This window comes from Dipodomys ordii, unplaced genomic scaffold, assembly GCF_000151885.1.
Source record: "Dipodomys ordii isolate 6190 unplaced genomic scaffold, Dord_2.0 Scaffold205, whole genome shotgun sequence".
Lineage (NCBI taxonomy): Eukaryota > Metazoa > Chordata > Mammalia > Rodentia > Heteromyidae > Dipodomys > Dipodomys ordii.
The window spans coordinates 2,315,740-2,330,418 of NW_012267421.1; the positions used below are offsets into that span (position 1 = coordinate 2,315,740).

The 14,679-nt window shown below is 45.6% G+C and overlaps 1 protein-coding gene across 1 annotated transcript in view; it reads left to right on the plus strand.

Annotated features, from left to right (window-relative positions):
• Bmper (BMP binding endothelial regulator) overlaps window positions 1-14,398 on the plus strand; it is a 222,671-nt gene extending 208,273 nt beyond the window's left edge. The window contains exons 15-16 of the mRNA XM_013035143.1: window positions 3,832-3,962; window positions 13,948-14,398. Of these exons, the coding sequence (XP_012890597.1) occupies window positions 3,832-3,962; window positions 13,948-14,129 (313 nt within the window). The 3' untranslated portion in view covers window positions 14,130-14,398. The remainder of the gene's footprint in view (window positions 1-3,831; window positions 3,963-13,947) is intronic.
• The last annotated feature ends 281 nt before the right edge of the window (window positions 14,399-14,679 follow it).

Sequence of the window (14,679 nt, forward strand, 5' to 3'; positions counted from 1 at the left end):
CTTCTTTTCTCCTACTTCTCTCCTGCCCGCTTCTTCCTTCTTCTTCCTGCTTCTCCTCCCCATCCGCCCCCGCGCTCCAGTTATAAGCCTCCTGGATGGCCAATCCTGAAGCGCCACGTGGCATATACTGATAGGACTGCAAACACGGAAGCAAACTAGGAGCCAAGTCATAGCCATATAAGGAGTTGTTTTTTACAGAGAGCACTTGTCACGGGGAAGACAGAAAGCAGGTCGCAGCTTCACCACGCGGCCCTGCCATTTTAGCTACAATGTTGCTTTTGCAGCCGTCTTTGGTCTCGGCTCCCGCAGCTCTCCACATTCCATGTCTCAACTTCCTTAGTAACTAGGATTAGAGGCCTGAAACACCAGTATCTAAGTTGGGCTGGCTACTTTTTAGGTAGGCCCTCATTTCCAGGCATGTGCTTGGACCATGATCCTCCATGTTTTAGGTTCTCTATCATTCATAGCAATTACAACAGTCATACAGCACCATGCTTAGCTGTTTCCATCGAGATGGGTAGGCTTTTCTGCCCAGGTTGGCCTGGAATTACAACTCTCCTGATCTCAGCCTCTTGAAGAGCTGGAGTGATAGACTCACACTACTGTGCTCCTGCATTAGTTAAGAAGGGATCTCATGAACTTTTTGTCCAGGTTGGCCTTCCGATGATCCTTTGATCCTCTTGATCTCAGCCTTGCAAATATCTAGGTGAGTGGGTGTGAGCCACCATCACCAAGCCAAATATGGATTTTGACCGTGGTTCTGGTTTTACGGGGCAGAGCTCAGCTGTGGGACTGTAGGCACATTTCTTGAAATCTCTGTGTATCCATTTCCCTGTCTTTTGAGGCCATGGTAATTGTGGGTGCCTGTGTAGACTCCTGGACACATTGCATGTAAAATTCTTGACCCAGCACCATGCACTCCTTAAGAGCAGCTGATTTAGCCTTCCTCCAGCTAAGAGTGTGTATCGCCTTTTCCATATTCTCACAAGCACTGGCTACAATTTTGTATAAAAGTTATCAACTTGATGCTTTTAAAATTACATAAAAATCTTTCAAGTAAACGACTGGGTTTGACATGTCACTCTCTGAACTCTTGTTTCCCTGGCTTTTACTATGGGGGCTAATTGTTAACTGGGCCTGTTGGTGAGGTAGAGAACAGGTATGCAGTGATTATTCAGTGTGTACCTAAAGCAGTCTCTCTCCACAGTCCCAGAGCATTGGGTGTAACTATTTATAATTCTTTTTAAATTGAAGAAATTGCTTCTTGAAGCAGACAGTGGAACTCAAGTTAAAAAAGGCAGGGGGGGGGGATTCTCTCACAAACCTTTCATTCAAATTAAATTTTACTTGTTTACTGTTCATGAAATCATACAGAATCACAGATGGCCTTCCCAGCTGGGTGACATTTCCTCATACTCAGGCCAGCCCTTTTCTACATAACCACGCCATGTGATCAGGCGTGTGGATGCCGGTGCAGCCATGCCATGTAATGGCTGTTGTGTACATGGGAAAGAGTCTCCAAACCCTGTGGGCCTGGAAGAGGGTGGGGTTCAGAGACTGCTGAGGAAGTGAAGTCGGCCCGGGGTCAGAGGTCAGAACCTAGACAGGTCAGAAACGTAGTAGTCCACTCTGAGCCTGCAGATGATGGATGTGGCCTCCCCTGAATTGAAAACTAAAGCAACAAAGAAGGACAAGGTGGTAGGGGTATGTGTGTGTGTGTGTGTGTATGTGTGTGTGTGTGTGTGTGTGTGTTTTAAGGATGGGATTGATGTAGAGATGGCACCATCACTGACATGCAGCAGGCTCTTGAGGCTGAAATGCACTTGTTCCCTTTGTCTTTGTTCTTATTTCCAATCTGGGTCTCTGTGTGCTGTGGTGGGATCTCTTCTTAGGTGCCACGCAGGACCATCAGTCCTCCCATGTTTTATTGTTCAGAGCAGGTGGGGCTCCAGCCAAACTCCTGGGCTAGGTAAGCGCTCTCTGAGGCCATGGGCAAATGCATCCCACATCAATGGACAACATTAATACACTGACAGTGGGTGTCTGTGGCATGCTCATAGTCTTGTGTCAGCATCATCTGTGCTGCTTAGACTCTTCATTCCTGTATATTCTTTGTTCAGTCTTGCAGTGGATTCTGGGAAGGAGGAAATTCCTTCCTTCCTTCCTTCGTTCCTTCATTCCTTCCTTCCTTCCTTCCCTCTTCCTTCTCTCTCTCCCTTTCCTCCTCCCTCCTCTCTTTCTTTCTTACTCCTCTTTCTCTCTCCCTGCCTCTTCTATCCATCCTCTTTATAACAGGGTTTTTGTTGTTGTTTTGTTTTGTTTTTTTGGTCCAGTCATGGGGCCTGAGCTCTGGGCCTGGGCGCTGTCCCTCAGCTCTTCAGCTCAAGGCTAGCGCTCTACCACTTGAATCACAGCGCCACTTCCAGCTTTTTTCTTTTTGCTTATGTGGTGCTGAGGAATCTAACCCAGGGCCTCATGCATGCAAGGCAAGCGCTCTACCACTGAGCCACCTTCCCAGCCCCTATAACAGGGGTTTAAAATCTTCCCAAGACCTCTAGCACTTGATCCATGATCTCAGCACTTACTGCTCTTGGTATTTTGATATAGGGTCTTACATTTTATGCCTAGCAGTGTGAACTGTGATACTCCTATTTATACTTCCTGTGTAGATGGGACAACAGACACACAAATTATGGTCCTCCTAATCTCAGCCTCTGGAGTAGCTGGGATTAAAAGCATGAGCCACCACACTTGGCAGTTTTATTAACCTTCAAGGCCTCATGCATAAATGTCAACGCTAAACTTGTTAGACAGTAAAGGTAATAAATTTGCTTCGAGGAGGGCGAGGATTATAGTATGGTGTAATAAAAAGATGACTACTCTCCAAGTGAGGAAGGATGATTTGATTTGTCCATTTGCCACTTAGAAGTATAACTCAGGGCCCATCTATTCATTTGTGAAATGATCCCTTCATTAATAAGACAGGAACTGTAGTACACTTCGTTTGCCATTCATCGGCAGACTGCACGGGTGAGCACTTTTTAAAGTGTGATATGATCTACAGGGTAAGGTCATTATTGAGTCTTTATTGTGGACGTGTTAGAAATGTGCTAGTTTGCATTTAAACACACTTCAGTTCCATTTATGCTGTGCCTCAGCGTCTTCATATTTTAAAGATGGAGATTTCGATTCAATCTTGTTCATCTCTCCATCAACTTAGAGGCTTTAAATGCTTGCTTTATTGGGAATTTGTCATCTTACGTTCTAAAGAATGAGGCCTAGGACATGTGAATGGCACATTTTCAGAAAGCCATGAGGGTTTACGCTCTCACCAAGTTGGTTGCCGTTTTGTGTTCTATCACAATAAGATCTGGCCATTTTTTTGTCCATGCTATTTGCAGCATGGTAGCATGTTGAAGGGTAATTATTTGCTTCCAAATTAAGTAACATGAAATGAACTCAGCTCCTCAGCTGCAGTACCTACGTGCTACATATTCAATAACCACCTACAAGACAGCAGCTACTGCCTGTGACAGTGGCGAGTGTAGGGCATTGTCATTGCCACCAGTCCTGCCCAACAATCTTGTCTCAGAAGAAAGAAAACCTAATATTGTTGCCTTGCTCAATATTGTTGCCTTGCTCAGAACAATCCAGTACTGAGAGATGTACAGAGTTTTTACAGTGTTTTTACTTGTCCAGTCTAAGATAGCAACCCTTGATGGTCAATCAGGGCTTCACATCTCTCCACCCAACATTTTGTTAGAGTCAAATTGCAGATATTTGCTGATGTGATATTTTCACATGATCCCTTCTCTCTGTCGTGTCCCTTAGGTCCTGCTTGACAGACATGTGTGAATGTCCTGTCCATAAGAACTGTTACTGTGAGTCGTTCTTGGCGTATGCTCGGGCCTGCCAGAGAGAGGGCATCCGGGTCCACTGGGAGCCTCAGAAGACCTGTGCAGGTAAAGGTGCCTGGGTGGACGATTGAGAAAAGCTCACGGCCAGCCCCAATGGACACGTGGGAGATTCCCAGAATGGCCACATCATGCTATGGATAAATGCAAATTCCAACCCTTGGCCCAACTGAACACATCTTAATAAAACACAGGGACTTCCCACAGGGCAGGGCAGGACAGGACAGGGCAGACAGCACTTAAGAGAAATGCTTGTGACAGGCACATTTTAACAATTTCAGGATTTCCACTGTTGCAAAATCCTCCTGGGCCTCCAACTCCCAGCTGGATGCACTTAGCACAGCCAGCCTGCAGCGTGGCTTAGGTGATGCGTGGAGCACAGGAGACTGAAGAACATTACAGTCATTTAAGGTCTGTGGGATGAATGCAATGGCTTTTTAGAGATCATTACACCAACTCTAGAAAGCCTCCCCTCTGATAAGCCAGAGTTCTGTCATAGTCCTGATTGGTTCTTGGTCCTCGGGCACACTAAAGAACTGATGTGTTATCTGTAGAATCTGTGCCTTAGCTCATCCACTGGGTATTTACTACAAAGTGACATTGGCATAGGCACAGTGCTTTAATGCCTGTCAGGGCTGAGGCAGCGGCCATCTGTGGCAAACCCGACCCCCACCAAAAAAGAAAAGAACAAGTACAATAAACACTTGCCAATTATGGTAAGTATGGGAAAGAAATGAATAGGGCTGAGATATAGAAAACAAATGGAGAGGGGGACTTGTTACTTAGAGGATGAAGGAGGGGGGATTTCAGCATTGCTGAAGGAACTGGAGAGGATTGGCACAAGCAGTCTACACAGCCACAAAGTAGTAGGAAATAAGTGCACTTTTGTATGGTGTGATACAGTGGGCTAAGAAATGGGGCACAGCATAAGGTCAGATGGGAGCCAAAGTGACCATGTGCAGGATTTTGTGGGCCATGGAAAGGAGACACACTGCATGTGTACCCCGTCCTGAGGCTTGAACACAGAGCCTGGGAACTGTTCCTTAGTTTGTTTTTTTTTTCCACTCAAGGTTGATGTTCTACCACTTGAGCCACATTTCTACTTCTGGCGTTTGGGTGATTAAATGGAGATAAGAGCCTTCTGGACTCCTGCCAAAGCTAGCTTGGATTTGCATTCTTCAGATCTCAGCCTCCTGAGTAGCTAGGATTATAGGTTTTTATTCCAAAAGAAATGGAGTAGGATGATGGATCGAGGAGGGGGGAATGGAAGGGGGAGCTTGGAAGGCACCTTCGTTTCCCTTTGGTGCAATAACCAGGCTGTGTCTTCAGAAACCCATCCAAGCTGATAGCTCTGTGGACTTTGCTGTCATTTCTGACAGCCCAAGTGTGATCTGGGCCAGGGTGTGCTGTCCCCTGCATGGGCACCACCCTGTGGCTCTTGACAGATCAATATTGACCTGCTATAAAGTGGCTCAGGTGAAGTGTGCCCAGGCTGCTGGGAGGGGAGGCAAGTGGGTGGCTGGAAGGGAAGCCAGGGATGCTGGGCCAAACCTGTGAGGCCATGTTTGGGGGAGAGGAGGGCAGGGGCCTCGTAGCCCATCTTGAAAACCCCCAGCTCCCACCCTTCATTCTGAGTCCCCCTTCCTTTGAGTCTAGCAGGAAATGAGGCTGTAGATGGAGACAGGAGCCTTCTATCCATCCCGGTGCAGCGGAGGACCAGCTGATTTCCATTCTCCTATTAGCTAGGGTGGCCTTGTAACAGAATGTGAACGTCTCCTCCTGGCCCAGGCCTTCACTCAGCGTCCTTTCCGTAGGTACACTGATGGAGGACTGTACATTTCACAACATCCTTATTTCAGGGACTGAGTCTCTGGATCTAAATTGCTTTTCTAATGGAAGAGCAAAATGGCCTCTGGAAACTCCCATTTACCTCTCAACATTAGCAAAGCCATCTATGTGGAGGATGACTCCACCAGTGTACAGTTAGGGGACACTGCACCCACACATGTGCACACATAGATACATACACACAGGCACACACAAATACACACACATGCACTTAAACGTCAGTGCATGTGCACATACATAACTACATACACACATGCATACATGAACATACACATACATACTATGGACTTCTACAGGTTGGCAGTTAGTACATGGAAACATGTTTTTAAAGAACCATTATTTTATTCAGGTTCTTGTAGACTATTGAAGACCATAAGAATACTATGTACTGGTTTTTAGCTCTCAGGTTCTCTGACTCATGACAGCACTTAAGGCTACTTTAAGATCAAGAAGAGACATTTTCCAGAGTAAAAAATCTTGGAAATTGAACAAAGAAGCCAGGCACGAAATTCTGAGCAGGTGACATTCTAAAGGCAAGCCTGGAATTAACACCATCATTATGACTGACATATCACTCGCCACTAACTGTGTCAAAAGGTCTAATGGAACTCTAATGTAGCCTGGGAATTACTAAACCCAACGCAATATGATGAGGGCGCCCGTGAAAGTATAGGAAAGGTTAACAATAACCATTTTATTTCTATTTATTATTTCCTAAGTGTCTCCTTCCTCAGGGACTCTATTAGCATTTTCTATTGTTTGATATCTTACCCTGTGACCCTAATAACCTATTTAATAACATTGTGTCTCTCATATTTTACTGCTAGACACTGAGACTTAGAATAGTTAGGTAATTTGCTAAAAGGCAAAGATCTAGAAAGCAAAGGAGCTGACGGTGAAAACCAGATCAACCTGGATCATAATTTGTAGCTTTAGTCATGATGAAAACATAGAAAATCAAGATCATCGTGGGGGAAACAACACGAATACATTGATTTCTGTAATTATGTGAGCCTCAACCTAGTCATCCAGGTGTTTGGTGGCTAGATCTTTATTAACCTTTGTGACTTTCCAGTTCATGTTCACATGTTCTTGGTCAATGTGACCTGGTACCTTCTGATTTGAAGTGGGTAAGTTTGTTAGGATCTTGCATTCCTTAGCAAGCAGACTTCCTGCCATGTGCCTGCCTCTGGCACTAATTGTCACTGCCCATCCTGTAGTCCATTTTATAGACAGCAGAGGGGCTAGGAGAGCAGGCTTTTGTGTGTCCTGGGAGATCTACAGGTCATGTAAGCAGTTTTCTTCCCTCTCTGTGCAGCACCACACCCTTCAGATGGTTCTAGATCTTTCCTTGCAGCCATTCTTCCCTACCTTCTAGCTCTCTATACTCTTGGCTCTTTCTTGGCTGACTGGATACTTCTGTCAAAGTCTGGGGATTAAGTAGGGCACTGTGACCTTTGGGTCAGCACCTTGTAGGTGTGGGGAGGATGGGAAGTAACAGAAACAGCTCAGTTCCATCCCTAGAATGCAGTTCATACATTGTGTCTCCATGTGTCACCACATTCATGAACTGCATGAATATGTTCAGACATTCCAGACCTGCTCATCCTCACTTTGGTTCAAAATTCCAAAATGTTCTGATTTAAAAAATGATTTAAAGCCAGACACTGGTGGTTCACACCTATAATCCTAGCTGCTCAGGAGGCTGAGATCTGACGATTGTGGTTCGAAGCCAGCCCAGGCAGAAGTCCGAGACATTCTTCAATAAACTGCCCAGAAAGAAAAGCTGGAAATGGCGCTGTGGCTCAAATGGTAGAGCATTAGCCTTGAGCAAAAGGAGCTCAGTGACAGCTCCCAGGGCCTGAGTTCAAGTCCCAGAACTGCCACAAAAGAAAAGTGATTTAACTAAATGTAATCCTTGTGCACAAACCAAATCACCTTTTTTTTTTTTTTTGGTATTTGTCCTGTGGCTTGAACTTGGGACTTCATTACTGTTTCTCAGTGTTTTATACAAGGTTAACACTCTACTACTGGAGCCACAGCTCTACTTTTGGCTCTTTTTTGTGTGTATGCTTAATTGGAGATCCTTCGTAGGCTGGCTTTGAACTGAGATAATCAAATTTCAACCATTTGAGTAGCTACAATTACAGGCATATGACACCAGCTTACATTCTTTTTGTGTGTGTGTGTGTGGTGGAGCTTGAACTCAGGGCCTGGGTGCTGCCCCTGAACTTCTTTGTGCTCAAGGCAAGCACTCTCCCACTTAAGCCACAGTGCCACTTTTAGCTTTTCTGAGTCTATTCAAACCTCTGATCAGGCTGGGAAAAATTAAGAGAAGGGATGGAGAAAGCAAACTGCTCCCAGTCATCTGGATGCAGGGGGACAGAAAAAAAAATCTTTAATATCAATCACAACCAAGGTATATTCTGAAGGTACATCAGGAGTCCAGGGCATGCCTCTTAGGGACATTCCTACAAGCTCCATCCTTTCATTTACCTTATATAGATCTTGGAGCACAGGGCAAGCCCTGGAGGATTTCTGAATAACAAATACGGGTGTGTTCCAAGGACTCATAGAAGGGCCTACGTGCCCAAGGTTTATTTGTTCCTCCACCAAAAGGTGGAGGGCTCCAAGTTTAGGTTTGGTCAATGGCCACTGCTCCACCCAAATAGGGCTTCCTGGTTTCCACCTAATAGGAGGTACTGGGGGCAGTGGCCTTTAGGATTTGGGGTATACCCGAGCAGGTCCCCAATGTTCTTCTCTGTAATTATGAAAGTTAAAAAAAATCCTTTCCGTTAACTCCCTCTAGATCCTGGTTAAGCCTTTGTGCTTCTTCCCCATCCAGGATATCATCATAGGATGCTTGATGGTCTGTAGTGACCACGGCATCCATTTGTTTTAGCATGTCTTGCCCTAGTAAATTGGCAGTGAGGTTTTTTGCCACTAAAGGGCATATCTTTCCCTGTTCTCCATCTGGGCTAGTCCATTTCATAAGGGCAACCATCTCTTTGGACTGGGAGTTGCCCCCTACCCCCAATATCGTGGGCCCAGGTGCAAGCTTCCAGTCCAAGGGCACTTCCTCCTCCCTGAATATGGTTCGAACTGCCCCCATGTCAATTAGGCAGTGAAACCTCTTTCTGCCTATGAGAATACTCATTTTAGGGCAGAGTCCTTCCACCAGGGGGACGGTCCAATGGGCCTGGGTCGTCCTGCCATGAGGCTGCCTGGGCCTCACAGCAGAGGGGGTTCTTCCTTAACAGGGTTGAAGGACGCCCCTCCCATAGTTTAAAGGCTTCCCATCTAAATCAAACTTGGATCAACAATCCTTTTTCCAGTGGTATTCCTTCCTGCACCTGGGGCAGGGTGTAGTTGGCGGTTTGGACCCTCCCCCACAGCCAGTTGGCGGGGAGGGGGGGATTGTTGTAAACAGACCCTCTAAAAGTGCCTCTCCTGCCCACATTTAAAACAAGTCCCTCTCCTGATGTTCTTGGGGTTCCTCGGCCCTGGGCTGCCAGCGCCTGGGTAATAGCCTCAGTCATTGCAGATGTCTGAGCCTGTAAAGCTAAAGCTAATGATTGGGACTGGTGCTGTTGAGTTCCGACATCTTGCGAGGCCACCACCCATCAGCCCAGGGAACTCTCTCTCCATCCCATGCAGGCCATGCGGTGGTCTGCATTCATCCCTTCCCAGACCAGCGCTTTACAAACTGATCTCGGAGGTTCCCTGCTGGCAGCTTGCGGTGAACGCTCTGTTAAGACTCGGTCTATAAAATCAGCTAGAGGCCCACCCGGTTTTTGTCTCACACCTGCTATGGGGGACTCAGTAGGCCCATCATCCAGTTTGTACCATGCGGCAAGTCCTGCCTGCCTCTCCTGGTCATGGTACGGGCCAGGTATTGCAGCCTGTTGGACGGCAGTGGAGTGCCCTTCCCCCATCCCTGTTAACGTGGCATAAGTAATAGGTATCGCAGGTTGAGCCTGCCGGTCATTCTCCTCCCGCACTCTGCATTCCTCCTTAAAGAAAGCACACCATGTAATAAACTGAGAACTGGTGAGGACGGCTTTGGCCACATCCATCCAGTCCTTAGGGACACACGAGTGATAAGCAATGTCCTGTAATAGGGTCTGGGCCCAAGGAGAGTTTGGGCCATTTCCGCCACCGCCTTGTGGAACTCTTTAAGATCCTTAGCATCCCATGGATACCATTCCAAGGGCCTATTAGCTCCTGGTGCCAGAATGACCGGGTACACTTGGGGAAGCCAATCCTGTGACCTAGGGTCTGGACTCTCGGGTGGCCCTTCCCTTCCAGGGTAGGTCTCCGAGTAGGTTAGTTCTCCCGCCCTCGGCCCCTCCATGGAAGGTTGGTAGGGGTCCGGGTCTTGCAGGTCCCTCTCGCAGGTCGAGTAGGGCACCATATCCCTCCCCCAAAAATCAGGGGAATAGGGAGGGGGGCCTATGACCGTCAGGGGCACCTGAGTCAGAGGGGTAACCTTCACCCTCATTTTGACTTCCACTGTGCACGTTTCAGTGCATTCTCGATCGAATTTGACCCATTCCTTTTCCTTCTCACTTCCCAAGTCCTCCTTTACTCCCTCTAGGCCTAATGTTGCCTCCTCCTCCTCCTTCTGTAATAGCATTACTCATACTAAGGATTTCACTTACCCTGAGAGACAGCTTAGCCTCTGCTGGTATCTTTTCCTTTCATGCCCCATGTTGGGCACCAGATGTTGGGTCTTCGTCCGTCTCACGAAAGATGGACAGGGTCTGAGGAAAGGTAAGTGCGCTCACCCATTCCCCAGCCTCCCTTAGCCCGGGAGACAAACAGACGCAGCAGGGAGTCAACTCAAGCAGGAAAACAGAGCAAGCCCTTTTTAAAGCAAAAAAGAGCTGGTGGGAGGGGAGGAAGAGGAACCAATCACTGTCAAGGTCACACCCTATCATGCACCTAAGCTTCCACGGGCTGGTTATGCACTGAACATAAAGCAAATCGGGCTGTGCCCACTCAACTCCCTCTCAGCGCCATCTTTGCTGCCCATGTGCTCTACAACCTATCACCTGTCCAACTGCAGTACACTTTCCCTGATTCCAACAGCAGTCCTGCCTTGCCCACATACCCTCCTGGTTCTCCAGAGGCCTTTGCTGCCATGGTCTGCCTCACAGATTTCTGCTTATTTTCTTTTTTTTTGTGGTGCTAGAGGAGGAATCCAAGAGCCTAACAAGCCAAGCAGCAAGGCCCCACATCCTACGACCTTTAGAGCTAGCTCTATGACGTCAGTGGGGTTTGCTCTCCAGAGACTTCTTCAATCTGTCGCCAACATTTCCATGACAGGTCAACACTCTGTCTCTTCTTGTCCACTGTGTTTTGCTCACACTTGCATCTTACACTTTCTTAGTTTGGAATCTGTATGCCAGCTTCACTTACTTATTTATAAACTTGGCCTCCTTCACCTGGAGGTCTTCGCATTGAACATCGAGGGCTGCAGAACATGTCCAGCATATAGCAGATACTCCATAAAAGGTATTTCCTGGTTCAGTTTGGGTTGAAATGGAGTTGATATTCACATGATGAAGAAAAACACCAGAAGAAGGTCTTTTCTTTTTTCTCTAATAGTTTCTCATGAACACTAGTCTGCTCTATGCCAGTTAATGATGCGGGAATGCATCAAAACTTGCTAGTAAAAAGCTTGAGGCAGTTGGGTTCTGGTGGCTTATGCTTACAATCCCAGCTACTTGGAGTCTGAGATCTGAGGATCGCAGTTTGAATCCAGCAAGAAAGTTTAGCAAACTCTTATCTCCAGTAAACTACAAAAACAAACAAACAAAAAACAAAACAAAGAGGCCAGAAGTGGAGCTATGGCTCAAGAGGTAGAGTGCTAGCCTTGAGCAAAAAGAAGCTCAGGGTCAACTCCCAGGCCCTGAATTCAAGCCTCAGGACCAGTACCAGAAGAAAAAATAGATTGAGGCACAAGTGAAATATAAATAGTTGAGCTAGAAGAATGATTTGAGGATGACAGGGGAGAAGGCACAGGAGACATTATTATTGTGAGAGAGTCAGGGAGGAACAAGAGGAAACAGTGGTAAGTTCTTCCTACTAGAAGAGTTCTGCAGAATTCTGATTAGAAGGGTTCCCAGCAAGCATCCTGGAGCCCAGAGGAGCTGGGCAGTCAGTAGGCAGCAGAGTGGAAAATGAACTTACTTTAGATCGGTCACATGGACCCCACACTGGGAAATGGAGTGCCAGATGAGACACCATTGCAATGACATCGTCATCCGACAGGCATTTCCTGAGCTACAGCACTGTACTTGGCCCTGCATTGAGTTCTGTGTCAGAACTTTGGGCAAAGCAAGACCTTCTCTCAAAAATAACCAGAACAAAATATAGGTGTGGTAGATTCCAGAGCCAAAGGAGAACTGGCCAGTTCTCTGCTGTGATTGTTTGCCCAATGATTCCATCATTTACTGGGCAAGTATTGATTGCTGGCCTATGTCCTGACACTCTTAAGACAAGCAGAAAATGATTCTTCAAGTACTCAAGATATAAGGATAGACCTCAAACCCCTCAGTTCCTCAGCAAGCATCTCAGACAGCTCAGAGAGTGAACCATAGAATGCTGTGGGTTATATTTGATATTTCAAGAGAATTCATTGGTGATAGTCTATTAGTAACTTATTCTGCTGTTGATGGGTTTGACAAATGACTGTATTGTTTATCACTACTTTCAAAGTGTCTGCTGTGTTCAGAACAGGTGTTTAGTTCATAATTAGGGCAAGGATAACTATATGAGTATTTATTATAGTTCCATAGAGAACAAGGGTCATATTTTAAGGTTGCTTTATTCAAATGCTTTCCAAAATTCTATGTTCATGTAGCTTCGTTTTCTAATAAGGAAGAAAGAATTTGTGAGGGGTAATTGAGTGATCTTTGAACAGAGACCTCGTTCCTCATTTGGTCTTAACTAGTATGATTGCCATTAGTGGGGTCTTCCTGGAATTTATTGTACAGTTTTTATGAACTTGCTATTAGGTAAATATAGTCAAATACCAATGCTTTGTGATAACACTAAATTAATCATTTGAAAGACAGAAATGGAGACCCATTTTCTTGGAAACCAATTTTATCTGTAAGAATAATATTATATACTATATTATATATTACATATTATATTATATATTATGTGATTTCTATGCCACATATTGGTTTACAAAGTTCATAACCAGCAATAAAAAGTTTAAGCTCATGACAAGGGATCTGTCATTGTCATTGGTTTGATTTGGGGCAACTTCAAATGATGGTGTCAGTGTCACTGGCATTCTTAAGAGTTCATGCTCCAAATTCCTACAGGTTTCAAGTAGGAATTGGTGAGAAAAGAGGTAGGTTTCCTGATTTGTCATTGGAACAAACTCAGATGGTAAAGTCTACATGTCATGAAACTTCGAGAATGCTTGTTATTGTTTTCTGACAAATCTATATATGAAATGTCAGGATCTCTGAGAATGCTGTCAAAAACCATCTCAGCTCTAAGTTAGCAAAGATAAAAAAAATGGCTATGACTTGTCTGTCACCCAGATCATTTTTTATATCCTCTGGCCCAGCCAGCTGCTGCCCTGGCTCCAGTCTGATTTTTCTGATTTGGTTCTCACTTGATTCAAAAGGATTCACTCAGCACATGATTGCTGAGATTAAAATATGTCACACAGTTCCAGTAGCCTTGTTTGGTTTTGTCCCCATGTGTGCAGCATCATATATTTGAATATTGATGTAGCTGAATGGATTAAATATTTTAAGGTATCACTGTTCAATTGCTAGAGGGACTATTTGGGGTTAACTTCCATGATATTTAAATAACTTAATAACCTTAACCCATTGCATATAACTCTGCATATAACTATCAATAGTTTATCTTACCCAGGAATGGAAAGCTTTTGGAGTTCACTGGCCTGAGATATAGATCTGTAGGTTTATTTATTTATTTTTCTTCTGTAGTTTTATTTTTATAGATGTAGGCAATTCCCAGAGTGTCTGAGGGACATTTGCTGTTCATTATTCCCCTGTTAAAATGTACACATGAGCCTTCACTGTGAACAGGTTTGGGCACTGATAGCTAGGAGTCTTCAGGTATGGGCTCAGGCTGCGGGCGAGTTAACATGGCTGTTCTCCACATCACCCCTTTCTTTCCTCTCCTGCAGCCACTCAGTGCAAGCACGGTGCTGTGTATGACACCTGTGGCCCTGGCTGTGTCAAGACCTGTGACAACTGGAATGAGATCGGTCCCTGCAGCAAGCCCTGCATCGCAGGCTGCCACTGCCCAGCCAACCTGGTGCTTCACAAGGGAAGGTGCATCAAGCCAGTCCTTTGTCCGCAGCGGTGACCTCTGACCCAGGCCTGGAGACTTTGCAACTGGGGGGTGGGGGGGGTAGGGAGGTCCTTGACATTGAAGTGGAAGAGCCAATGAGAGACTACAGTGTGCGTGTGCCTGATGCCTCCCATACACTCATAGAGTATATATGTGTACATATATAGATATATAGATATATTCAAAAACATTTCATCATTTATACAAATAACAGGTGGATTGTTATATGTATATTTTTTGCTATACGACATGTATTGTTTCTAGGGTCCTAAACTGTAGACCATCGGATGTACACATTGTATAAATGCACCAGGTGCTTTTAATTTAATCAGGCAGCATGCAGACTCAGTGGATGGCTTTTGCCTCACATACATTTGTCATTTGGTAGGGAAGTTTTCTAAGAAGTCTTAATTGCCTGCCTGCTTTCATTTGAGTCAGGACTTATAATTGAGTAGGGCATGTGTTTCTTTGGAGGCATTTCATGCTTCCAAAGAAAGGCATGTTGGCCCGCGAGAGATGACAGGGCACGGGTGACAGTCCCTAATGGTGCCTGCAAAGCAGGGGA